The sequence below is a fragment of the Cladophialophora psammophila genome (genome assembly GCF_000585535.1).
Source record: "Cladophialophora psammophila CBS 110553 chromosome Unknown aczJe-supercont1.1, whole genome shotgun sequence".
In the NCBI taxonomy this organism is placed as follows: Eukaryota; Fungi; Ascomycota; class Eurotiomycetes; order Chaetothyriales; family Herpotrichiellaceae; genus Cladophialophora; species Cladophialophora psammophila.
In genome coordinates this window covers 704,723-730,236 of record NW_006912922.1, presented here as the reverse complement: position 1 = coordinate 730,236, position 25,514 = coordinate 704,723, and the positions used below count along the sequence as shown (strand labels likewise).

General features: G+C 51.8%; 8 protein-coding genes across 8 annotated transcripts; 4 read left to right on the top strand and 4 right to left on the bottom strand.

Annotated features, from left to right (window-relative positions):
- Positions 1–1,885: 1,885 nt before the first annotated feature.
- Positions 1,886–3,780, bottom strand: A1O5_00255 (dihydroxy-acid dehydratase, mitochondrial; the record flags this gene model as incomplete). Its single annotated transcript, XM_007740875.1, has 2 exons — positions 1,886–3,659; positions 3,710–3,780. The coding sequence occupies 2 exons, from the start codon at positions 3,778–3,780 to the stop codon at positions 1,886–1,888; spliced, it is 1,845 nt and encodes a 614-aa protein (XP_007739065.1).
- Positions 3,781–8,014: 4,234 nt separating this feature from the next.
- On the bottom strand, positions 8,015–8,959 carry A1O5_00254 (mannose-P-dolichol utilization defect 1; the record flags this gene model as incomplete). The annotated part of the gene is made up of 1 exon (XM_007740874.1): positions 8,015–8,959. One exon carries the CDS (start codon positions 8,957–8,959, stop codon positions 8,015–8,017), a length of 945 nt encoding a protein of 314 aa, XP_007739064.1.
- A 312-nt stretch (positions 8,960–9,271) lies between these two features.
- Positions 9,272–11,555, bottom strand: A1O5_00253 (uncharacterized protein; the record flags this gene model as incomplete). The annotated part of the gene is made up of 3 exons (XM_007740873.1): positions 9,272–10,495; positions 10,546–11,427; positions 11,526–11,555. The coding sequence occupies 3 exons, from the start codon at positions 11,553–11,555 to the stop codon at positions 9,272–9,274; spliced, it is 2,136 nt and encodes a 711-aa protein (XP_007739063.1).
- An 824-nt stretch (positions 11,556–12,379) lies between these two features.
- On the top strand, positions 12,380–13,562 carry A1O5_00252 (uncharacterized protein; the record flags this gene model as incomplete). The annotated part of the gene is made up of 3 exons (XM_007740872.1): positions 12,380–12,591; positions 12,651–12,893; positions 12,944–13,562. 3 exons carry the CDS (start codon positions 12,380–12,382, stop codon positions 13,560–13,562), a joined length of 1,074 nt encoding a protein of 357 aa, XP_007739062.1.
- Positions 13,563–14,453: 891 nt separating this feature from the next.
- On the top strand, positions 14,454–16,729 carry A1O5_00251 (uncharacterized protein; the record flags this gene model as incomplete). The annotated part of the gene is made up of 2 exons (XM_007740871.1): positions 14,454–15,615; positions 15,672–16,729. The coding sequence occupies 2 exons, from the start codon at positions 14,454–14,456 to the stop codon at positions 16,727–16,729; spliced, it is 2,220 nt and encodes a 739-aa protein (XP_007739061.1).
- Positions 16,730–18,141: 1,412 nt separating this feature from the next.
- A1O5_00250 (uncharacterized protein) lies at positions 18,142–19,428 on the bottom strand (the record flags this gene model as incomplete). The annotated part of the gene is made up of 2 exons (XM_007740870.1): positions 18,142–19,341; positions 19,396–19,428. The coding sequence occupies 2 exons, from the start codon at positions 19,426–19,428 to the stop codon at positions 18,142–18,144; spliced, it is 1,233 nt and encodes a 410-aa protein (XP_007739060.1).
- Positions 19,429–20,163: 735 nt separating this feature from the next.
- A1O5_00249 (ATP-binding cassette, subfamily G (WHITE), member 2) lies at positions 20,164–23,487 on the top strand (the record flags this gene model as incomplete). Its single annotated transcript, XM_007740869.1, has 2 exons — positions 20,164–23,199; positions 23,251–23,487. 2 exons carry the CDS (start codon positions 20,164–20,166, stop codon positions 23,485–23,487), a joined length of 3,273 nt encoding a protein of 1,090 aa, XP_007739059.1.
- Positions 23,488–24,220: 733 nt separating this feature from the next.
- On the top strand, positions 24,221–25,198 carry A1O5_00248 (mesaconyl-C4 CoA hydratase; the record flags this gene model as incomplete). The annotated part of the gene is made up of 1 exon (XM_007740868.1): positions 24,221–25,198. One exon carries the CDS (start codon positions 24,221–24,223, stop codon positions 25,196–25,198), a length of 978 nt encoding a protein of 325 aa, XP_007739058.1.
- Between the last annotated feature and the right edge of the window lie 316 nt (positions 25,199–25,514).

Genomic DNA, 25,514 nt, shown 5'->3' with positions numbered 1-25,514 from the left:
GCGAACCAAAAAGACACGCGGGATGGATTGGCCAGCCCTGTATTTTCAACAGTTGGTCTTACTTGGGTTGCAGCTCCCTTCTCTTCTCAATCTCAGCCAGGTTCATATGTTTGTCCTGGCCTCTCGTTTTGCATTTCTGGCGTTTTATGTGGACACATTTGCATGGGACGGGATTCTGCTTGCACCATTTGCCTTGGTCATAGATTACGATGCCAGTGCATGAAATCGGTACTATCAGCACTGTAGAAAGAGTTTACGATACTGATTCCCTCTGAATGACTACAGAGTATAGATTTTTTTAAAAAAAAAAAAATTAAAAAAAAAAAAAAAAATGGTATCGTCGTAGACTGCACAAGAAATAGACCACGGTCACCGGGTTTTGACAAGGTCTGTATCCCTACCTCATATTGAAGCTCGTTTCCATTGACACCATAACCTTTCCCCGTCATCACATCATGGCCTCACATGATGATCACCACCGGTTGATCAAGCAGATCGACGACCCAAGAGCCGAAAGCCGAAGGGTTCGGAACGGGTACGCCTTGAAGCCGAACCAGAATCGCTTTGAAGGCCCAATGCCTGTCAAGACGCTTGACCGCATTCCAATGCGTGCAATTCGTCCGTCCGTTCATGAAAACATGCCACGGCATTGCTCTGGATTTTTAAGCTATCCATTCATTCGCATGGGCCATTTCATAAAATCCTGACGCGTGGGATACGAAGCTCAGCGGTGATGAAGAGATTCTCGGAGAATAGAGTAGGGGCAGGCCTCGTTACTCCTGATTTTAGGGATGGGGATGGGGTATGGGGAGGCTATAAAGTCTGGGCCAGAGGCAGCGAGCGTTCTGCGCCCCCACCCTGATGATGTTCAACAAGATCATTGACCCCGAGGAAATGCCCGACGACGTCTTCGATGTAAACATGGCCTCACATCTTCAGATGATACATTCCTTACATCGATGGCCATTCGATGGAAGCAATATCCCGAAACTAAAGGCTTACGTTTAGGACTGTCACTATACCCGGTACACCAGAAGAGAAGGCCGACTATATGATCTTTTTGGCTCAGGTCAATCGCAATCTCATCCAAAAGGATACTCAGGGCAATATCATGTGCAACACGAAGTATATGAGAGTGTGGTATAAGACCACCACGGTCTAGCGTCGAGTACGTGCCGAGATGAGGTTGAGGAGATCACCGAATGCCCGCTGTCTTCATCCTTGTAGCGGCGTGATTTTGGTTCCTAGTCCTCCATAGCGGCCGAGCAAAAGCAGTCAGCGGCGCCCAGCCTAGTGCTGCGACCATGCCCGAAATGGCAGACCCGCCGCCGCCTAAACCGAAGGCGGCGAGTAATATCCTTTACGGGGCTAATAACAAGTACTAGTACTTGCACCAAGTAGGCAATATTAATGATCATCGTCGTCATAAAAGAGGCTCGTCACCCACCCACCTCCATCGAGAGGCCTTCGACCTCGAGTTCATAAAACCATTCCAACACCAGATGGGGGACGGCCATCTATTTCTGTTCACAACGGGACCCTGAAGAACCCTAAGAGTCTCGTAGACACACTGTCGACCATACATTCTCCCATGCCATGAAAAACCGCCGCACCATGGCCACCACATACTCACGATCAACCCTGGAGAATGATTCCCGCCTCATCTGTTTCTTCATCGACCTTGGAGCTCAGCCACTACAATTATCACACATCACGGAGCACGCTGTTGACCAGTGATGTTGACATGGGGAATCATTCCTCAGACTATCTGCTATGCCACTCGGATATCCGGCTCAACGTCTGATCCTGTACACGTTTCGATTTTCATCAAACCCCCTTGTCAAACTATCTCGTCTTAGATATCAATCCCGCCAAACATCTCTCCTCAGGCATGTACATCCAGCACCTCCCTGTCCGTGATACACCCGAGGCTGGCGTCACTCACGAGTTTGGCATATTTTGCCAAAACGCCTCTCCTATACCGAGGCTCTGGCTTGTTTGCATTCCATTCCTCCCGTCTCTTTTGCAACGTTGCTTCGTCCACCATCAGATCCAGCGTCCTGCTCTCGGCATCAATCACAATCTCGTCTCCGTCTCGCACCAAGCCGATCGGACCCCCTTCCATGGCCTCGGGGACGATATGGCCAATCAAAAACCCGTGCGATCCACCGCTGAACCGTCCGTCTGTGATAAGGGCGACGTCTTTGCCTAATCCGGCACCCATGATCGCCGAGCTGGGTTTCAACATTTCAGGCATGCCCGGTCCGCCCTTTGGCCCCTCGTAGCGAATGACCACCACGGTCTTCTCACCTTTTTTGATCTCACCTCGTTCGAGAGCCTGGATGAACAAATCCTCCGCATCGTAGACCTTGGCTTTGCCCTGAAAGCGTAAGCCTTCTTTGCCCGTGATTTTGCCCACGGAGCCGCCTGGCGCGAGACTCCCCCGCAGGATCTGGATATGTCCGGTCTTCTTGATCGGATGAGAAAACGGCTTGATGATAACTTGGTCCGACGGGAAATCTGCTGCGGATTCGACGTTCTTGGCCAGCGTTTGGCCCGTCACGGTCGTGTGCGTTCCCTTGACCACTCCTTCTTTGATCAGGAATTTTAACAGGGTAGGAATGCCACCGATGGCGTGGAGGTCGTTGAAAACATATTTCCCACTCGGCTTGAGATCCGCAAGGAATGGAGTCCTGTCACTGACCGCCTGGAAGTCGTCGATGGTGAGCTTGATGCCTACCGCATCAGCCATGGCAATGAGATGCAGCACCGCGTTGGTTGAACCACCGGTGATCATGACCACAACCATGGCATCTTCAAAGGCCTGGCGGGTCATGATGTCGCGTGGCTTTAGGTCGAGTTTGAGCAGATTCTTGATGGCGCCTCCGGCTGCTAGACACTCGAGTTGTTTCTCCTTGGAGACGGCCGGGTTGGATGCACTGCCGGGCAGTGTCATACCCAAGGTCTCAATGGCCGAGGCCATAGTGTTGGCGGTGTACATACCACCACAGGCTCCACAGGCCGGAATGGCGTGGCGGATGATGTCGAAACGCTGTTCCTCATTGATTTCACCCGCGATGAATTGGCCGTAGGCCTGAAATGCCGAGACGATGTCAATATCCGCGTTATTCTGCGTCCTCGCACACCCGGGGGCTATGGAGCCGCCATACACCATTATCGACGGTCGATTCACTCTGCCCATGGCCATGACCACACCGGGCATGTTCTTGTCGCACCCAGGAATGGAGATGTTTGCATCGTACCACTGACCTTGCATGACCGTTTCTATCGAATCGGCAATGATCTCTCGTGATTGCAGACTGTAGCGCATGCCTGTTGTACCCATTGATATTCCGTCCGACACGCCAATCGTATTGAACTGCATAGGCTGTAGTCCAGCATCCGTGACGCCCTTTTTCACCACGTTGGACAGATCCAGCAAATGCATGTTGCACGGGTTCCCGCTGTACCAGACGGATGAAATTCCCACTTCAGCTTTGTTCATGTCGGCTTCAGTCATGCCGGTCGCATACAGCATCGCCTGTGAGGCGCCCTGGGATTTAGGCTGTGTGACATGGCGCGAGACTCTATTGAGACCTTCGGTTTCTGACGAGCTGGAGGGGCCTGCGTGGCAAAGAGGCGACGAGGAGAATGGACGACTGCCAGTCGGTTAGTGGTGAAAGATCAGGGCGAAGTGCAGCGAGCATACATGGTTTGTCTGCCGAGTGTCAGCCTCGCCTGCCTGAGGCGGAGGCTTCTGAGAGCTGCTGAAGCTTTCATATTGAGCTTCCGTGACTTGAAGAGCTGAGGGGAGAATCGAGACCAGGCGCATTGACCTTTCGGCGAGGCAAGCATGGACCAGAAGAGGCGATAGACAGGTCACACTCTTCCACACCCTTCGAAATTCCCAGCTTCACCTCAAAGTAGAGTCAACTCCTCATCCAGACCCGCAGTAGAAATCGCAGGTTTCCCCAGGAAACGCAGGTCCGTAAGCGGAGAGGTTCGAAAATTCACTGCCATCAGCCGGAGCCAATCGGAGTGGCGCGAAGTCAAATAGGGCCGGGGAGCCTAATCAACCTCCGACACCGCGTGATGGGAGCCTCGTGCAGCAGGGTGAGCTTCTCTCAGCCTCGCACATTGAGCCATTTCCCCACGTCTATAACATTCATAACAAGTGCATGAGACTTCACTCGCGAATAAATCTCAATCATCAAACAGCTGGGAAAGGCCTAGCACTCATTACATATGCTTCGCGATCTCTCCAGAGCAAACCATCGCTCCTGTGGGCAGATTCGAGATCCGGATCATTGAACAAGGCCAAGTAGCGCGCAAAGAATCCCCCTGCCCTTGCATGGTGGCGTCGCCTCCAGGCTTCAGACTGCAAATGTCGAAGCCGTGCTGTACCAATGATGAGACCTGCACTCAATCTCTCAGGTCACAATCTGGATTGAAGCAGGAGCTCAAAAATGTCAAGGGCCAGTGGCTTGCAAGATTCGAGGACATTGGTTATGCGATCTGCCTCGTGTCCCACCACATTTTCTTCGGTATGTGACACCTCCTCCGCCGCTGCCGCCGAGGTAAAGTCTTCGAACTCCAACACTTCGCCCTCCCAGTCAATCGGCGATTTGTGCATTCCAGAGTCGTTCGATGACTGGTCTTCATGCTCACGTTCATGGTCCAGATCTCTCGGTAAGGCCTGCTCTGGTGGATGAGTCTAACGCGCGTTAGAACTGCGCCTGGATTGTCTCTAGGACTTAGTCACAAACAACAAGCGGGAAGTGCTTTGTATGGCTTTGCTGTGGCAGAGGCAGGCATAATTATGATGATAGCCTCAAGATTTGACATCAAGCGACAGGGTTCTCCGGCGATGGAATTTGCAATCTGGGTGTTTTCCAGAGACTCCTGAAGCTCATCTTCATCCCAGCAGAGTTTGCTGGCCGCAAGCTGTGCTAATCTCCCCCCCCCCCAGGTTTTTCCTATAGTACGCTGCCAAGCACGGCAGTCAAAGTCAGCAGGCGTTAACCGAACAGGAGAGGGTATGCTTACGAATCTTTCGCTGATCCAGGTCGTCAATGTCGACCAGGCCATCTGATAGCTCATGAAGCAAAAGGGCAAATACTGCCCCATTCTGAGCATACGGTGAACGCTCCTGATCCTGGTAGCCGATTTTCAGCGCGTCAATTTGAAGATGCATTGGGCATGACAAGCTGTCCAGTATGATTGGTTGGCAGCAGTATCATTGATGGCTTCGGCGTGCTCCAGGTAGCTCAGACATCACATCCACTCTTCTTTCCATGACAATATGCAGACCTGACCTTTGTTGGCCCATTACTCGTGATGGTGTGTCTCCACATAGCGGAGGTATACTGCAGGGCTGCTTTCTAGCAACAAACTCTGGACTTGTTGCATCGTTACGTCTCGAACGTCCTCTCATTTTGATCCACATCTTATCTGTGCCACTGCATGCGACCATGGTGCGAATCCACCAAGTGACACCCCGGTGGTATTAATTCTTTCCTTTCCTTTGTCATAACTGGCGATGTGTGTGACAGCACGGGGTCTGTCGTTGGCCATGGGACTACATCGTTGTTTGGGTCGCAACCTTCAAGCCGCATGGTCAATGAATCGTGTCCGGAGAGGCGTTCAAGGAATTTTAGTCGTCCTTGGGCAATCTTCTCACAGGCCACACCCATTTTGTGCAAAAGCCGTTCACATCGCTTGTCAACGTTCGCTGGTGTCAGACATCCCCAAGCACGGCCCCTTGTGGCGAGTTGAGAAAGTGGTTTCATGATCGACGATAGTGGTGCGATTTCCGGATACTTGTTCACGTTTAGCTCTTCACCAAGACCGTGCTACATACCGGAACCAGGGTAAGTCTCAAACAGCCGGAACAGCTCCTCGCCTTTGATCATCTGAACCTCAAATAAAGCTCTCAGTAGCGGTGGCGCAGCAAGATCTAGCTCGAGTGCGAGGACTGCCTGATGAAGGTAAGACTCGTGTGAGAGCTTCCTAGTATTTCTCCAAAGGCAAGTCGGCTTTTCGCTTTTCCAAAAGTGCGGCTAGTAAGTCCAGAGCAGCTTCTTCACTGGCAGCTTCTGGCTCCTCCGTAGCTTTCTTGAACGCGTACATTTCCTTGAGCCGGCGATCATGGATGGGCACAAGACACTAGATGATGGTGATCACGATCTCGGTGTAAAGCTCGTCATCGACGTGTAGGTAGCTTTCGAATGTGTCTGTTGCGAGACAGCTTCGGTAGCAGTAGTGAGAGTAGGCGAGATCATTAAAATAAGCCAGGGTATTCAACCATCTCCAAGAATCAGCTGCTGCGAGGAAATTCCATTCGCTCCATTCACGCTCTGCGTCAACTTCATACTTGTTCATAGTTCGAAGCAATTTTCTTCGGCGCTTCGAGAATCCTCTGTCTTGACAGGAAACAAATGCTCCAGGCGCTTCTGATGGTACCAGTTATATGCACACGTCAGTCGCACCCAGCCGTCTCTACCAAGGCTAGCACAACACCGCCTCTTGAGATAGTAGCCTTTGGCGTATGCGATCCTGAACATGCGATATAAATGCTTTTCCCATCCTTCGCGAATGTGATGATCCATACATTCTAGTCTCTCATGATAAATTTCAATCATGGTAGTCTCTTCAGTGCGACCATCTCTTGTCCTCGATGACCCGCTCCCGGGGAGTGAGATTTCCGATCTTTTGGGTACGTTTGTGCTAGATGCCGGAAACGCATTAGACATTCGAGCTCCTAAGCACAATAGTGAAGAATCCGATCTCGTTGAAAAATACACGCTTGATGCCGTTGATCAACAGAATGCGCGTGTTGTTCTCCAAGCCGCCTCGAATTCGCAATTGAGGGTCAGTCTACAAAACATTTTCGGAATTGCCGCGTCCCGAGAAGGTCAGGAGCAACTTGATCTTAAGACTGCACGAATTCAAACCATAAGGCTCTAGGGTCACGATATTGTGAACGAGTGGATGGTCACCAAGCACGCAGAAGATATCAAGAGCAGAGGAAACATGTCTGGATGGTGGAAGAACTTCCATATGATCGTAGGAGTTCAAGACCATCGTCACATAGTCCGAACCTGTCGACAACAAAGGGATTCGGTCGGTGGATCCTGAACCAGTTCTGGACGCGTTGGATGATAGAGAGAGGCGAAGGAGGTGCTCAGTTCGAGTCTCGTGCCGTCACCATGTTTCGCTCGATGGAGATAAACACCACAAACATGCCGAGACCTGAGCGGCATTTCGGCTCCTGCCGCCGAATTACTCCGTCGAGTCCGTCCTCCACAACTCCCATGAGAGTCTTGCTGCCAACTCCTTTGAGCCAGACTGATCTCACTATTACTGCGCATTGACCCAACGCCCATTTCTAACAAGCCCTGAATACAGCATCATATAGAGCAGGACACTGAATTTGCGCTCTGTTGGCACAATGCATTTCTGTGAACTCCTTCCGCCCCGCGAATAGGACAATCTGATTGGCGGAACAACGAACTTTTGCGCGAAGGTCGCTTTTACTTTGGGATCTCACAGCGGCGTACCCTCTGCAAGAGGCACGACGCCGAATATTACTCCTTAAAGGGCTGGCGAGTGAGACGAGGCGGGCCTAACATGCGCTTTTGCTGTCTTGATGATGGGCATGATACGTCGTGCTCAGCAACCGTGGTTCGCGGAAAGGTAGAGGATTTTTAAGCCTCGAGAATATCGGGGTAGAGGTACGAGCACAGGTACAGGTTCTCGAAGGGCCGACAACAGTTACTCTTTGGCGAAACAAGGAATCGTCCATTCTTGGGTCGACCGCGGGATGAATAGGCATAATGGAGTTGAAAAAAACAAAACAAAAAAAAAAAAAGAACTTCTGGGCGAATTTTCGAGGGCCGTCGATGAAATCGAGGATCGGTGGCCATATTAAAAGATTTGCAAAGGAAAGCTCTTGTAAGTGAATCGTCGCCCAGGCTGCAATGGGCGTCGTGTAACATCCAAAATATGGAGTCATTCATCCTCTTCTTCTCCCACTGCTGCTGCTCGGTCTAGCCGATGCGCTGGCAGTTCCCGGGCTCAGCCTGGTCGCCTCCTCTGTTGCCAACGCCGCGCTCCCTTTTTGGCCAACGCCCTGCGGGCCACCTCTTCCCTTGTTGGCCAACTCCTTCGCATGCCCTGCGGTGGTCGAACTGTTCCAATAATAAACCACCTGCGCCGCCAAAACCGCGTTCAGCACAAACCCGGCGATAAATCCGTACAGGATCAGCTTGTCGTCCACCTCTTGGATAGTAGTGTAGATCCGACTCAGGCTGCCAAACAAGTAGTTGAAGACGGCAAACGCCGACAACTGACCTGTTCCACCCTGGCTGTAGATCGTGAGGATCTGCGGCAGTTTGCTGGCGATGCTCAATGCGCCAGCGCCCGCTTGCAAGCTGGTCATTTGCGCGTCCGAGACAAGTGTGTCCGAGACCATCAGCGCATAGACCGCACTGCCGAAGGCGGCGAGAAAGGCGCCTGCCTGGGCACTCTTCTTTGAATACACCAGGATCAACACGCTGATCACCACATCCTGGATAGCGATGAGAGCCGTCTCGCCGTATGTGCTGAAAGGGAAACCATTGCGCATGTTATACGCCAGGGTAATGACAAAGCTGGCTGTTTCCAACAAGTAGCTTGTGAACGACAATCCCTCGGAAGATTGGGACTTGACGAGTTTGATGATTTGCGGCACTTTCACGACCGAGGCGGCCGTGATAATCACAATGCCCAGGGCCTTTGAGATGGCCAGGGATACGCATTCGGGATGGGAGGCGAAGTCGAGGTCGAGGAGGAGGGCGCTGTGGCAGCGTTCGCCGAGGAGGCTGATGGCTAGGTCATTGATTGGGTCAGGTAGGTTGCGAGTTATAGGAATCAGGTATGGTTTTAATGAGTCAAGCACAAGATCCTGAACTTGCTCCATGGCGAATGCTCGATGCGACTCGACAGGAGGAGTGGTCGAAATTCGAACGATGGATGTGGGTATGTGCTGCGGACGAGTGAGGAACAATGTGTTTTGTTTATGATGCCAGGGTGGCCTGGGTGGCCCCCGACACCAAGGGCGTGGATGCTGGGGCCACGTGACGATCCAGGGGCTGCAGCCTCGGCTAGCTGAACTGCTAGGCACCGAGTGAAGACTGCGTGGCTAAACTGATATGATAAAAGGCTGATCAACTGTTTTACATGGCTATGTTATTCTTCACATACATCTACCACCGTTCATGGGCACTCAGGTTCACGCCCTGCGCGAGAATCTGGGAGTCGACCCAGCAGCCGCCGTGTCGCGGACGACAAGGTGATAAGTTGCCAGCTGGTCTCGGGTGATCGGTGAAGGTGCGCCAGCAAACTTGTCTTCGCCATCCGCGTACTTTGGAAAGGCAATCACATCTCGTACACTCGCAGTATTCGTCAACATGGCCATCAAGCGATCAAATCCTAGGGCAAATCCAGCATGCGGTGGACAGCCAGTACGCAATGCTCTCAGTAGATGTCCGAAATCTTTGACGCGCTCCGGGTCCATCTTCAGAACCTCTCGGAGGATAAATTCCTGCATGAACTCACGGTGTATACGACAGGAACCGCCACCCACTTCAACCCCATTGATGACAAGGTCATAATGGTCCCCAATAATGGACAATGGGTTCTTCTTGAACGTGGACACCGACAATTCCTGACCTTGTTTGGGAGCTGTGAATGGATGATGTGTTGAACAGATCCCTGCAGATCCGCCTTGTCCTGGTTCGGAGTCTTCTGTCGGAGAGAATAAGGGGAAGTCGATTATCCACAAGGCAGAGAATCCCGAAGGGGCAGGGAGTAGACCCTCCGATATGGCGTGCTGGTAGATGTCCCGACGCAGGTCTCCAAGGACAGTAGAGCCGCCAGTAAATGGCTTACCATCACGGCTATAAAGAACCAGGATGTCGCCCGGCTCGGGATCAAACTCTTCTTCCACTTTGGCTGCTCCTTCGTGGCCAAAGCTAGCTAAGCCATGCAGCGGCTTTAGAGGATCCAAAACCGCCACTCCGGGGATTCGTGCGTTGTCATTCGTATATCTTGCCGTTGAAGACGCTTCCAAGAAGGAAGCCACAAATTTCTGGCTTTCCGCTGGCTCACATCCCTGCATACCGATTTTCACCATCTCCATGACGGGATCGTCAAGCGAAGTCACCATATTCTTCACATTGGGCGGGAGCCACTGGTCCACCCGACGAATCTCAGAGCCAAGACGCGTGTCAGGCTTGTCCGAGCCATACCGGGTCATTGCGGCTTCATATGTCAATTGTGGAAATACCAGGTCGCGATATTCTACATCGGCCGATTTGGCCCTGGAAGAGCTCGTTGACGAGGATGTCTCCAGAGGAGCAATATCAGGTACATTAGGCCAGATTGCATGGATGAGCAGCTCTTCTACAGCGGTCATGACATCAGCACTACTGGCAAACGCCATCTCGAGATCAAGCTATCGCAAGAATTAGCATCATCTGGCTGTGATGAGGTGAAACCCATTACCTGGGTGAATTCGGGCTGTCGGTCGGCTCGCAGATCCTCGTCGCGGAAGCATTTGGCGAATTGAAAGTATCTCCATATTCCCGAGGCCATCAGAACCTGTTTATATTGCTGCGGACTCTGTGGCAGTGCGTAAGCCAGACCTTTCTTTCTTGTGGGGACAATGAATTCCCGAGCCCCCTCCGGTGTGGATTTGAACAACAAGGGCGTCTCAATCTCATCGAAACCATTGCTCAGCATATGTTCTCGTATCTTTCCTGCAATTCGTGAGCGTAGCCGAATCCGGCGACGAAGTTCTGAGTCCGTCCTGAACTGCAAATGGCGCAACTCTGGCGGGAATACTGTATCGCATTTTGCAGTAATATCGGATGGCATTCCATTGAGAAATTTGTAAGAATCTGCTCTGATTTCGACGTGAGATATGAGGTCAATGTCTCCAACGTAGGGGTCTAGCGTGCGAATCGTATTGGCCGGGACTTGTCGCTGTGAAGAATCATGGCCTCCTGATGCGACTCGCTGCTGGTCTTTTTTCGGCCGTGTCTGTCGTCGCACAATGGTCCCAGAGATCCGAATAGGTGTATGGGGGCGAGGAGCTCTGAAAATACTAGGGTGCTCCTCACGGAGATCTTCGTCGCTCGACCCTCTATCGAAACTCGGGCCCTTGGCACCTAAGCGCATCTCTACCACATCACTTTCCCCAATCTTTGCAGCGGAAACGGTATGGGAGAGGATGACTTGTACGGCAAGCTCTAAGCGTGGATCGACGAGCTGAATAAAGTCGAAGCTCTTGCTAGGTCTGTGAGAAGTAATGTAGCCATAAAGTTGCACTTGGTTCTGCTCATCGGGACCAGGATTGGGCGTGGTTGGCAAGGAATCAAGGTCGGTCTGGCGCAGTTTTTCCCAGGCAGTGCTCGCTGCACTTGAGGAAGAGATCCCTGGGAGAGTCAGGCGCTGTCCAAATCCCTAGCCTTCTTCTGCCTTACTAGAAAAGCTGTATCGCCTGATGTCGCCATTACTGGTCTGTAATCTTGGATCTTGTCGCTGGTCGCTTCGAACGGGAGACGTGGTAGAATATGTGCATCTTCGACAAAGGGAGGGTCTGACCGAGCGCCGCGTGGAAGCAAAGCCTGCCTGCGGAACCTGGCCACGAATATACCTGGAGATTTCGAGATAGGTACGTCGGAGGTGAGCTGACCGCGTAAGTGATCTTTGAAGCTCCATCAGCTACGGTGACAGCAGGCGTTGACGGACCATTGACGCGAACAATTTCAAAAGAACCGACTCGCCGAATTGAGTTGGAGCAAGGTTGGAGAAGTGCGGAGTTTTGCACCCGCCAAGAGAATGTACCTGGCGAGATTACTCGCGAACGAAAAACAACTGCAATATACGGGTTGAACCTAGAGGGTGAGCGAAGGCTGCTTTAACCTGAGCTTTAACTGAGACGTTAGCTGAGCCTCACCGAGCCCTCCCGGAGCACTACTGGGTACCTGAGCAGCTCACTGGGCTGCAAGGAGGACCCAAACCGGCTCCCCAGTGCTCGCCTAAACGTGCCTTTCAGTGGGCACCTGTTTCAGACCATCATCAGGAACCTGGTACCCAGTAGATCCCCTACACTTTCACCGCCTCCTACTGTACCTACCATTAGGTGACTATTAACTCAATTTTAGCTAATATCAATCAAGTTAGACCTCCATCTCCAGCGCGACGGCCGTACCGAGTACCGAGTACCCCCATCACAGGCACCCGCCGTAATCGCGGGATTTCTGCGTTGACTCTGAGCACTTCTTCATATACTGATGAGATGACCTTCCGATGCCTGTAAGCATTGGCCGGCATCATGGAACAAGCAGTCGGCGGTGAACTGAACCCTGTCGACCACACTGGACTCTGTTTATTGTCTCTTGATGGAGGGGGAGTCCGAGGCCTGTCGACGCTCCATATCCTCAAGTGCCTTATGAGACTGCTGAATCACGAACGTCAGAAGAGCGGAGCCTTGCCGCTTAAGCCATGTGAATTGTTCGATCTCATAGGAGGGACAAGTACGGGAGGGTACGTGCAAAACACTACTCTGTGGATCATAGCTGTCGCGCTAATATGAAATTTGAAAGTCTGATCGCTATCATGCTTGGCCGGCTCGAGATGGACGTGGATGAGTGCATTGAAGCTTACAACAGACTGATCAAGACTGTGTTTGAAAAGAAGGCACACTGGGCGCTCTTCAACTGGAGGGGAAATATTCAAGCGCAATTTGACAATGCAAAACTGAAAGGGGCCATTGAAGAGATTATCACTAGGAAAGGTTACTCCACCACGGAACTGTTTAACGACGGCAAATCTCACGGGTGTAAAGTGTATGTATAGATCAAGGTTGCGACTATATTCTAGCTGAACGGTGATCTAGCTTTGTATGCGCGGCAACGACGAATCCGTACAGCATGAGACATCTACGAAGTTACGAAATTCCCCCAAAACCGGATATGCCTGTAACAATTTGCGAAGCCGCCCTCGCCACATCAGCCGCCACCACATTTTTCCCTCCCGTCTCGATCGGGGCTAGAACCCTTGTGGACGGGGCGTTAGGGGCGAACAACCCGGTGGACGAAGTCGAAAGAGAAGCAACAGACATTTGGTGTCCCAAATCTGGCAATCTGAAGGACCTTATTAAGTGCTTCGTCTCCATTGGGACGGGAAACCAGGGCATGAAGCCGATTGCAAACAATGTCGCGAATTTCTTGTCTAAGACACTAGTCAATATGACGACTCAGACAGAACAGACGGCCGGATCTTTTTCGGCGAGGTGGAGGGACCTCTCAAATCGATATTTCCGTTTTAATGTCGAACAGGGACTCCAAGAAGTCGGCTTGGCGGAATACAAGGAGCTGGGCCGAATCGAGATCGCGACTGATGATTACCTCAACCACCAGCAGCAGGCCTTTAGCTTGCAAGGCTGCGCGGAGAATTTGAAGCTGAAGCAGAGTGTGTACATCGAAGATCTCACTTGGCTGGCAACCGTTCCGTAGCTGACAACCTCACGATAGGAAAGGCTGACAGCTCCTTAGCCAGCAAAGTCGATGTAAGCCGAGTCTCGTCGTTGACTACTTGACTACTTGACGCTTAACCTTGCCAGGAATATAAAGCATTCCGACCTCAGTTAAGTACCTAGGTATGGAGAGCCTGACCGTGTCAAATGACTCCTCCTAATGACTATATCTAGATTGTGTCCCTCCCTTTCCAGCTATTACATGCAAGCCAAGGTATCGGATTGTGTACGGGCAATCATCTCTGAGAACACACAAGAAGTCTTTGGTCTGGAGACGCGAGATTTTCCTACTGGCAAACGTACAATCCATGTCGAAAATGGTGGTTTCTTTGTCAGATTATGCCCCTTTCTCCGTCCTCGGCCCGAGCAAGTTTCTTCAACCCAGAGACCATTACTTTTCATATTCCAACCTTGAGTCTTAGCTGACTGATGATACTTGCGTCAAAGGCTCTCTCAGGTTCAGAAAGAAATCATCCACGCCCTCAGAGCGCGCCTCCTTGATGCTTTAGCATTTCCAGAGATGAACGAGTGTCGCAACAGAATTGAGGAGCGCATCATCGATTTTGGCGAGACTTACCGCTGGATATTTAATCCCCCAGAGGAGATGACAGAGCACAAATTTATTGATTGGCTTCAGACCGGCACAAAGATATTTTGGGTCAGTGGAAAGCCCGGATCCGGAAAATCTGCACTTATGGATTTTGTCTATCACAACCTTCAACCAGGAAGGGCTGGCCATGGCCATTTAGAGGAGTGGGCAAGACCCCACTGTGTTCAAGTGCTCAGCTTTTGGTTCTACAGACCAGCCTCGAGCGATTTACTGAAATCATTGCAAGGTTTTTGGAGATCACTTTGCTTTCAGATCCTCGACATGGACGAGACTCTTGTGGATAAGATTCGAGAGAACAAGGATAGCGAAGCGCCTCAGAGCCTACGATCTTGCCTTGTCCCACCGGGTTCTCGCACTCAGACTTGGACAGACATGGAACTGAAGTCATGGTTCTATTATCTGATCACTCATTCTGTCTTCAACTTCTGTCTACTGATCGATGGTCTTGACGAGGTTCCAAACAATCGCGACAACTTGCTCGACACCATTCGACTCATTGCTGACGGCTTTAACAAGGTCAAAATCTGCTGTTCGAGTCGGAGGGAAAGCCCCTTTGAGCAGATACTCCAACATAACCCATCCCTGCGGTTGGAAGACCTTAATTATGAGGATATCAAAAAGTATTGCTATCGGCGACTCCATACAACCAGAGCTAGACGATACGTGAACACCATTACCAGTCGGGCAGATGGCATTTTCTTGTGGGCTTATATAGTGACCGAAGAACTCAGGAATGCTGCCAATAATGGAGATGACGAAGGCGTTCTCAAGCGACGCCTAGACGAGTGTCCAGGCGAAATGCACAAGCTATTCACGTTCTTGGTCGAGCGGCAAGACAAGTTCTATGCAAAGGATCCGAAACCATATCTCCGTCTAATCGAAGTTGCGACCAGGAGAGGGGACAACAATAATCACGGTGCCGACGCGGTTCTCACCTTTTTCGAATTGCTTGTGGCGTCATCAGCACAGGAAGAATTTATTTCACGCTTTCCGAAAAGCCTGGATGCTTCCCTTTTGGCATCTCTGGACTCGGAAGCGGCCGCTCTGAAAACGAATGTTGTGGCGAGATGTGCAAATCTGGTTGAATTGGTTCCAAACCGGTCAGATCTCCAATCTTATCCAGAAGAATTTGCTTATAAGGAATTGGTTAATGCGGACCGCTTGGAAGTACGGTTCATACATCGAAGTGTACAAGACTTTTTGATGGACAGCGAAGAAGGGGCTGCTTTGCTTCGGTCCTACAACATGACCGAACAGAACGCGGTCATACGACTAACGATTGCCTCGGTTACCAGATTCCTGGCCACCCCTTACGCGTCAAGAGTGGGAAAATCTTTGAAATTGGGGAGCTTGATAGAGGCGGGATTCTGGGCGGAGAACGGGACGGGTGCTCTGGACATTATTTTCCCGACACTGCAAGCCCGTAAGCCATTGCGGATGCCTCCATTCACGTCCGAAGACACATCGATCAATGGCAAGACCCCCCCTTTGACGTATTGTGTCCCCAACTTTCACCGCTTGAGAATGTCGTCTTTGGGTTTGCTACCAGTTTCGCCATGGTGGCTTACACTCAGGCCAAGCTCCGTGCTCTTGATTTACAAAAACGGCCGTTGGTGGTAGGGTTCTCCTCCTGTCTATACCTGAGAGCGTATGGGCTCGGACGTGAGAGTAGTGGCTTCCTAGCCATGCTCGAGCCATACCTGTCACTGACGTCGTTGACGCAAAACCTCACCCTCAGGTACATTTTGGAGCCCTTTACCGATATAGACTTCTGGTTTTCCGCCACTTGTCCTGTGTGGCAACACCTCGCCCTGGCTTTCACCAATCGAGATTTTGAAGGACTGGCGATGCCTGAGCAAGATTTACTCGGCCTCATCCTGGGTTCCGCCAGCGGCGTCAGACAGGAGACTCTTCGGGTCGAGGGTTGCATTATTCACGGTCACGGCTTTGAGAGCATTCTGCAAATTCTCCCAATGCCGGATGAAGCAGCCGACTCGTTCACAGAAATGATCGGAGGGGGAGATGTCTTGCGAATTCACTTGAGCATACGTGCAAGCACACAAGGGACAGCTTACTCGGTATATTTTGCCCAATACGCGCCAGGGGGACTTGGTCGATTCCTCGAGCTCGGACAGACCCACATCGACTCTCTGCAGCAAATATTCGTCGGGGCGGAGTCGCTTCAAGACGCCTTCCAAGCTTCTGAAGAATGCCTGGTAGCTATCATCAAACACCATTGGGATAGCTTATCCCCCAAGGAGATCGCTAATATAGTGTGGTACCATGATGAAGATCCATCCTTCATCTTCTCCAAAGGCGAGCTTCAGGTAGTAAAATATCAATCCGAAAGACAGGCTTGGGAGGAAGGATTGTATGAAGGAGAGATGCATCGGTATCCCGTGGATGATCCTGTAGTAAGCGAGATCATCGAGAAGATGAAACTTGTCGGGACATGGAAAAACATTGAAGAGAGAGTGGCAAAGCGACTGGCGACAACGCTTCCGGAGAGTGATGATTTGTCCTCTGAGCAAGAGTAAGGAGAAGAGGTGTTCCATCCTTTTTAAAAACACTCTATTGAGCAATATGTAGACTGCTTCGACTTGGAAAAGCGTGCCAATTCGAACATGGGACGGTTTACAGTAACCTTGTCATGTCAAGTGGTTCCCATGAACCTACATAGCTCATCCTTTGGGCAACCAGTGCGATGGGCTCTGAGCTTAGTGTCTGACAAAGGGGTTCGGGCCCAAAGAACACAAGTCTCCTTGGAGAGAGATCTTGTTGATATTCCAAAACTGCCGGGAGTCTTAGGAGTATATTGTCACTGGCCACAATCCTGTCCAATCTCTCTGCAGACACGCAGGTTATAGTTGGAATGACCACAGTCGTACGTATTCTTACCGAAAACTTCGTCTCGGACTCCTGCAGAGCGCCCCCCTATCAAAAGAGCTACATAGGAGCAATCGAGCAGTCCGAGACCATTCCCAAGGCGCAGTTTACCTTGATAGAAAGTAGCGACGTCTCAGCGAATGGCTTAGTTAAAGCTCAGGATAAAACAGCCTTTCGCTCAACTCTAGGATCAAACCGTATATTAATAGTAGAGGTTTTTCGTTGGCGAGTAGTAATCTAGGTACATGCTATGTACCTACGCACCAGGTATATAGCTTGCTGGGTAGGTGATTTGATGGGCTGGTGTTGCCTGGTGCCAGCTCACCCCACCGAGACCCCCAATCTGGGAGGAGGATGCCGCCCTGTGCTCGGGGCTGCGTTCCCTATGCCTGTCCGGCAGTAGGTTTGGGCGGCACGCCACCACGATGGTCTGGTGACTCTTTTATCGCTCCGCTTCGATGCGGGCATCCTCGGTCTAGTGTAAGGTGTACCAAGAACTTGATAAAAGCAATCGTTTCAGAGTGGAGGGTGAGTGGATGGTGAGTGGATGGTGAGTGGAGGTTGAGTGATGGTGAGTAAGGCTGACTGCGGTGAGTGGTGCTTGATGGTGTTGACCCAGTAAAAGCAGCGCGAGTTGGGTGAGCGCACACGTGAGCTCGGCGCCGATTTAGCTCTTCTGTCGCCAATCTTCCTCCCTTTTTCTTTTTCTTTTCTTCATCCTTCCAAGTTTTGAACAAGTAAGTTAACAGGCTGCGCGCTTCCTGATAAGCATTTATGCTAACAGCGTCTCAGATGATGAAAGCTTAGCGTGTCCTATATGATCTGTCCTTGCCTCGGGGAGCAGCAAGCCCTCTCTTCGGAGCTCAAGTGGCATGCTGTTCGATGTGGTCGGTGACAATGAGATCTGCGTCCGGCACACTCATTCTTGTTACATTTTACGGACGTGAAGACGGCATCTCTGACTCCCAATCTTGGAAAGGATCTCCTTGTTTATGATTGACATTTGCGCCGACAAGTGTGTGGAGTTTTTGAAAAATCCTTTGGCCTCGGGGTTGCACTTTGATCAGCTCTTTGACGCGGTCGACAGTGTCGGCACCGATTCAAAACTGTCTTCCATGAACGACCTCCACGCTGCAAGGGCAGCTTTCACCTCGTCAGTCGATCCTCCGAACGCGACCCTCACATACCCGCGCATAGTCTGACTGTTCCCGAAGCATTTGCCTGCGGGACAGAGGAGGATGCTGGAGTGCTCGAGCAACTGTGAACAATACCCCTCACTGTCGATAGGCTTTCCCATCTTGTGGAACTTGAGCATTGCTGTTGTCCCGGCCCGCGGCTTGACCCAAGAGCATGACCAGCTGTGTTCTTCCACAAAACCTTGAAGCAGATCTAGGTTGGTTTGGCATAACTTGATGTTTCTGGCTAACAATGCGTGAATGCACCTGTCGCTCACGGCCTCGGCGGCAACCACTTCATCAAGTGTCGACGCAGTGGTGGATTGGAGACGCCTAAATCTCTTGCAGGCCTCAAGAATGCTCCTGTCCTTTGTGGCAATCCAACCAGCTCTCGTCCCGGCCAAACCGTATGCTCTAGTCACTGCGCCTGTCACGACGACTTTCTTATAGCCCAGGTTGATTGTGGACGGTGGAAAGTCATCATCCGACGGCAATATCGAATGGAAAAGAGGCCTGTATGTCTCGTCCGCCAGAATAATTATGCCCTCTTCTTCTGCCACTTCCACGAGAGCCTCGAGAACAGGTCTGGGTACTATTGCGCCCGTTGGATCACAGGGACTTTGGATCGCAATCAGCTTGGTATTGTCCTTGATCAATGTCTTTAGCTCCTCGATATCAAGTCCCCACTTCTTCGCTGGGTCTGCATTCCACCAAGTTACCTCCGCGCCCAGAGACGCCGGTATTTTGTAAAGCAGCTCCTCAACCGGATGTTGGCAGATGACATGGTCCCCAGGACGCAGCAGCGCGGAAAATATGGTATAGTCTGCAGCAGCGCTTCCATTGGTGATTATAATGTCATGCTCGGTCACTCCTGCAGAGCGCGCAGAGTAGAGGGCTGCTAGATTCCTCCGCAATTCCACATGGCCCAAGCCAAGCTCATTCCCCTGGAGTCTTAGTTCGCTCAGCGACAGGGCCTTTTCAGAATGCGTTCTGTCCTCCGAGAGTTCCAGGAGTTCAGCGAGGGAGATGTTGGAGGCGCCCGAAGACGAAAGATCGTGTCTGGCTGATGAGAGATGCTTTTCGTTCCACTGTTCAAATTGTCAGCTGGGACGCTCTACAGTTGAGGTCTAGCGACTGCCTACCTCGATCACTTCAAGCTGTTCTACCTTGGTCATTTTCCCTGCTGGAATGCCTCTTGAGAGCCTCTCGGTGCAATGAATGGACTGAAACTTTGATAGAAAGGTGTTCACTGTAGAAGAATGTTCAGGATCAATTTTCTTTGCCAACCGCAGTCGTGCGGAGACGCAGCCAACTCCACCCCACCTCGACACCTCGACACCCTGACACCTTGACACCTCTTGCACCTCCTGGGCTCCAGCCCCCCTCGTATCTCGTATTATTCCTGCCCTCAGCCCCCCCCAGACTGGAGGATGCGAGGATGCCACGAGCAACTGCCGGGAGCTGTAGCGATTGGTGCAAGCAGACGGGCGCCTTAGCTTGATACAGCTCGGCCCAGTGGCCTGCGGCAGAAGGCCGATCCCAGCAAGTCCAGCGAGCCAGGTATCAGGTCTCCCGTCCCCGCCCGTGCGGTAAGTACTAAGTCACCGGCTGTGCCTGTGCTGTTGCACCTTGTTGACTGCGACAGTTGAACCTTTCCAGTTCAAGATCCATCTCTTCCCGCTGCAAAAGTGCCATGGTGTGATATCGTTCTGCTTCTGTTCCATCCTTTGTCGCATGTTCCTCCTATCATTCTCCTCTCGACGACCACGCTTTCTGGCCTTCCTCTCCGCCTTCCGCTCTCTTGACGTTTCCTTCCACGTCGACCGGCAAGCTCCTGTCCACAGGCACCAGCCACACGATCTGTCACCTCCGCACTTGCAGGCCGGACCATATCGCCAAGTCTACCCTCAATGAACCTCCATGGCGTTGCCACTGCCCTTTTGCTTGTCGCGCCGACGTTGCTAGCAACTGCCTACCTCAATGATACCTCTCAGGCGTTGATGCAAGATCCGTTCCTCGATCTGGTCGACGGGTGCCCGCCGTGCCCTCGATGTTTCGACTGCCACTACGACGAGTTCAAGTGCCTCCAGTTTGCGAGCTGCAGTAGTGCCAACGGGAAATGCGTCTGTCCTCCTGGCTTCGGCGGTGACGACTGCGCAGAGCCACTGTGTGGTTCCTTGGTCGACGGCAAGAATAGATCACCAAGAAGAGGCGATAAGTGTGACTGCAAAGATGGCTGGGAGGGCATCAACTGCAACGTGTGTACTTCCAATGAAGCATGCAATGCATTGATGCCACTGGGTCAGGGTGGTGTTTGCTATCAAAAGGGTGCACTAGTCCACGCAAACTACCAGGTTTGCAATGTCACCAACAAAGCCATCCTGGATCAGATTGATCCTCGGATACCAGAGGTTACCTTCTCCTGCACCGCGGAAGAAGCTACTTGCAACTTTCAATTCTGGGTCGACCAAAAGGAATCCTTCTACTGTGCCCTCGACAATTGCACCTCCTCGTATCAGGATACAAATGTCCGCAACACCACCAAGTATCAATGCCAAAACATAAAGTGTTCTTGCATACCCGACCGATTCCTGTGTGGTGAAGATGGCTCTGTCAATATTGACGAGTTTCTGGAGAAAGAGATCAAGGGCCCGGCTTCCTTTTACTCTCAGCACACCTATGGCGGGAGCTCCAAGGACGGCAGCAGGTTCGAAGAGCCCGCCATGAATAACTTAATATCCATGATATTCGGCGACGAGTACATCTCGCTACAATGCAGGGCAGGTGAATGTCTGTATGAGACGGACGTGCCTGGGTATGAGAGACCCATCAAAGAGATCAACACGCCCTTGATTGCTGGAATCATAGCTGGTTGCGCCCTCTTTGTTGTTGCTGTCACACTCATATCATGGTATCTTTCGCGGAGGGCGGCGCTCAAGCGATGGGGTGCCATTCGGCTGGGTGAAGGCGGTGAAGATGATGCTTCGCTATCAATGATGAACCATACCCCAATGGCTTTGCAATTTGAGAATGTCTCTTACGGTCTGAAAGGAAAAGAAATCCTCTCTGGCATTTCTGGAATCGCCCACCCGGGACAGATCACGGCCATCATGGGCGCTTCCGGGGCGGGCAAGTCTACATTTCTCGATATTCTCGCTCGCAAAAACAAGCGCGGAACCGTCTTGGGCCATATGTACGTCAATGGCGAGAAGATCCTCGACGCGGAATACCGAAACGTAATGGGCTACGTCGACCAGGAGGATACTCTTTTGCCAACTCTGACAGTTCATGAGACCATCCTGACCAGCGCGCTCCTGAGACTGCCTGCTGATATGGGGATATCGGTCAAAGAGCAGCGAGTCATCGAAGTCATGCAGCAACTCGGAATCTACCACATCAAGGATCAAGTGATTGGCTCAGAGGAGGGAAATGGTCGAGGCATCTCCGGCGGTGAAAAGCGACGGGTTGGGATTGCCTGTGAGCTTGTGACTAGCCCCAGCATACTGTTCCTCGATGAACCAACCAGTGGGCTCGACGCGTTCAATGCTTTCAATGTGGTGGAATGTCTGGTAACCCTGGCCAAGACATATAACAGGACCGTCATCTTCACCATCCATCAACCTCGCTCAAACATCGTCGCACTGTTCGATCAGCTCATCCTGCTTGCTAAGGGGCAAGCCGTCTATTCTGGTCCCTTCTCAAGCTGTCAATCATACTTTGATCACATTGGGTACTCGTGTCCGCCGGGTTTCAATATTGCGGACTATCTAGTGGATCTGACGATGCATGCTAGTCTTCCGCATTCGCCCATATTTGAGGACGTTCCGAAAGACTTGCTCGACCGAGATGGCCCGGCAACGGAATCAAGCAGTACCAGGGCCGTCAAGTCCATTGCAAGTGTCTCCAACGTGAGCGTTGAGAGCCCACGTGAAATCCCGACACGAGTCAAACCGAAGAGGCGGATTTCATTGAAGCAAAAGCAGGACCGTCAATTGTTCACTCGAAAGAAGACTGCTGGGACCGAGACTCCACCTACTCCAAAGACTGATGACGAGGACACTGTGGTGGGAAGAGCAGCCGGCAGTATGCGGAGCTGGTTGCAAATGTCACGGAGAGATGGGTCGAACCCACCACCACTTCTGGAGGACCCTGACGACTTACCGCCTGACGCCAGCACCGATCTAGACATTCTGGTCACCAGTTTCAAGAACTCTGATGTTGCCCAAACGATTCACGATGAAATTGCTGCTTCAATCCAAGCTGCGTCGGCGGCAAACGGCCACGGTGGGGGAGATACTGTAGCTGAAGTCGTCACCGGCTCGATTAAAGGTTTCCGGCGGGTCAGCCTTCCACGACAGTTTTTGATCCTCTCCAGGCGGACCTGGCGGAATCTGTATCGCAACCCCATTCTGATGTTGACCCACTACGCTGTTGCTATTTTGCTGGCAGTGTTGTCGGGGTGGCTCTTTTACGGCGTTACAGACGACATTGGCGGATTTCAAAATCGGCTTGGTCTCTTCTTCTTCTTGCTGGCGCTCTTCGGTTTCAGCGCCTTGACCAGCTTGAACGTCTTCAGCGCAGAGCGGCTGATCTTCGTGCGAGAGCGTGCCAATGGATACTACTCCCCAATCACTTACTATGCTGCGAAGCTCATGTTCGACATTGTCCCGCTCCGACTCATCCCACCTATCATCATGGGCGTCATCATCTATCCAATGTCTGGGCTTCTCCCAAAATGGGGTGTTTTCTTCACCTTCATGCTGATATTGGTTCTGTTCAACTTGGCCGCGGCAGCTATCTGCTTGACGATCGGTATCGTCTTCAAAGATCCTGCTGTCGCCAATTTGATTGGTAGCTTGGTGATGTTGTTCAGCTTGTTGTTTGCCGGCTTGCTCCTCAATCTCAACCATGATACAGTCCAAAAAGCCGCACAATGGTTGCAAATGGTAAGCAATCCCGATCCCACTTGGTGGAAATTGTCCTAACCATCAACGCAGTTATCCATCTTCCACTACGGATACGAGGCTCTCATCGTGAACGAGGTAGCCAAACTGCGTCTCAAAGACCACCGATATGGCCTTGACATCGAGGTACCGGGAGCCAGCATTCTGAGTGCCTTTGGCTTTGACAATTTGGCGTTGTGGAACGACGTCATTGGCCTCGGCGTCTTTGCAGGAGCCTTTATCATCATCGCATATGGTGCTATGCACTTCCTGCTCGTTGAAAAGAGGTAGCGGCCGTAATGAGGGTTATGTGACGAATGTCTCCTTGTATGGTGGGTATGGAGTCTTGCATCTACCGGCGCCCTACTCGGTACGTACATAGATGAATTGGCAAAGGGTGGCTGGGCTGTAAACAACCTATACATATACATTAATATGACCTGAACCTGAAGACCTCTCATGATCAGAGCTGTGCGTTCGCGGTCCCTTGGTTACTGAGCCCTAGTATTAGAATGAATGGTTTCCCTTTGACATTACGAGGACCGACCGGCCAATCTCGGAATCACGCGTCTCGAAAACCAGGGTATGAGACCGACAGCCAGCCGCCCGATCTCGGAGACGGTCATTATGCGGGGACGATGACCGAAACCCCTTCCTCTATTTGTACCTAAGTTGACTTCCGACTCCTTGAACATTTCCAAGGTTCTCTTTAAGAGCCACGACATGAACCACGTCCGACGCTGAAGCTCGAGCTACGTCTCATCTCATCTCACTGAGTCCCATCGAGCTCTCAAGGGGCCGGACCACGATGACTTTGCTATTTCGGGCGTGTTCACGCTGCATAAAATCGCAGGCAACAGGTTCAGGTCCAAGCAGTGCAGCTCGACTCGGAACTTCTACGGCTACGTCGTCGCGCAGCTTCTCTTCTTCTTGCACAAGATGGAGCTCAAGCTCAGTGCCAGCGCCAGCGCCCGACCCGAAGGCGATAGCAGAGGCTTTTCTATCCAAATTCTCAAAGGGCCAGATGTTCGTGCGCCGTCAGCTGTTGGACGCAAACCAAATCCGGCTGTTCTCACTCACTCTAAATCGACCGCATCTGTGGCCTACTAGCTCCGTGTCGTCCAGCAAGACGCTTGAAGAGGCAGAGCCCGTCCAGGGCACTCCCATCCCTCCTGCTTATCATCTATGCTACTTTACCCCAGCACAGCTACCCGGTATATTAGGGCTGGACGGCACGGACGCGAGTTTCAACCCCGATGCACCCTTCACGAGACGCATGTGGGCTGGCGGATCATGTCATTGGCCCGGTGCCGATCCCAACTCAATCCACCAGGCGCTTTTGGTGGTTGGCGATACCGTCACCGAGGTGACCAGGGTGTTGAGTTGCGAGCCAAAGGTAATTGGCAAGACCGGGGAGAGCATGCTGGTCGTGGGCGTGGAGAAGGAGTTTCGGAACGGCAAAGACGAGCTGTGTGTCCTGGACCGGAGGAATTGGGTCTTTCGAGTAGCCCTCGACCCATCGAAGCCTGCTCCACTGGTTCCCAAGCCGAAGGAATTATCGCAGGCGGAGCTTGACGAGAGCGTCAAGGGGAAACTGTGGAGGGAATACAGCCGCGACGAGGCGACACTTTTTCGGTTCTCAGCGCTGACGTTCAATGCGCACCGGATTCACTACGATAAGCCATGGGCAACGGAAGTGGAGGGTCACAGGAATGTGGTCGTCCATGGTCCGATGAATCTGATTGCCATGTTGGATCTTTGGCGGGACGAGGCCAGTGTCTTTAGAGGGATCGGTGAAGGGTCAGCACAGGACGACGCGGTTGTGTATTATCCGCAGATGATTGAGTATCGGGCTACGAGCCCTGTATACGGCAGGGAACCCTACCGGGTGATGATGAATAAGGAGGCGGTGGACAAGAAGGAGGCAGAGACAAGGGTGGTGAGCAACGATGGCACGGTGTGTATGAAGGGGACAGTGACGGATTGGTCTCTGAGCAAGTAGGACGCCACAAACGCAAATTGAACTATTGGTGCGATGCAGAGGATCGGAGAGTCTAGACGGCCCTTACGAAGGTGGCTGTTGGCTCGTGTCGCTCACCAACCCAAAATAGGAGCGGAGGCTTACCAGGCTTCGATCTGGAGGGAGTCAAATGAGATAAGGATGGCTGGATGAGGATTCTGTTGGGGAGAGTGGCTGAGAATCTAGATCGTTGCGAATACTCTGCACGGTGTCTTTGACCTGCCTATTCGGTTTCTTCTGGGAAGAGTAATCAGTTGGTAGGGAGCAAGGAGGTACAGTAGTGCACTATAGTGCTCAT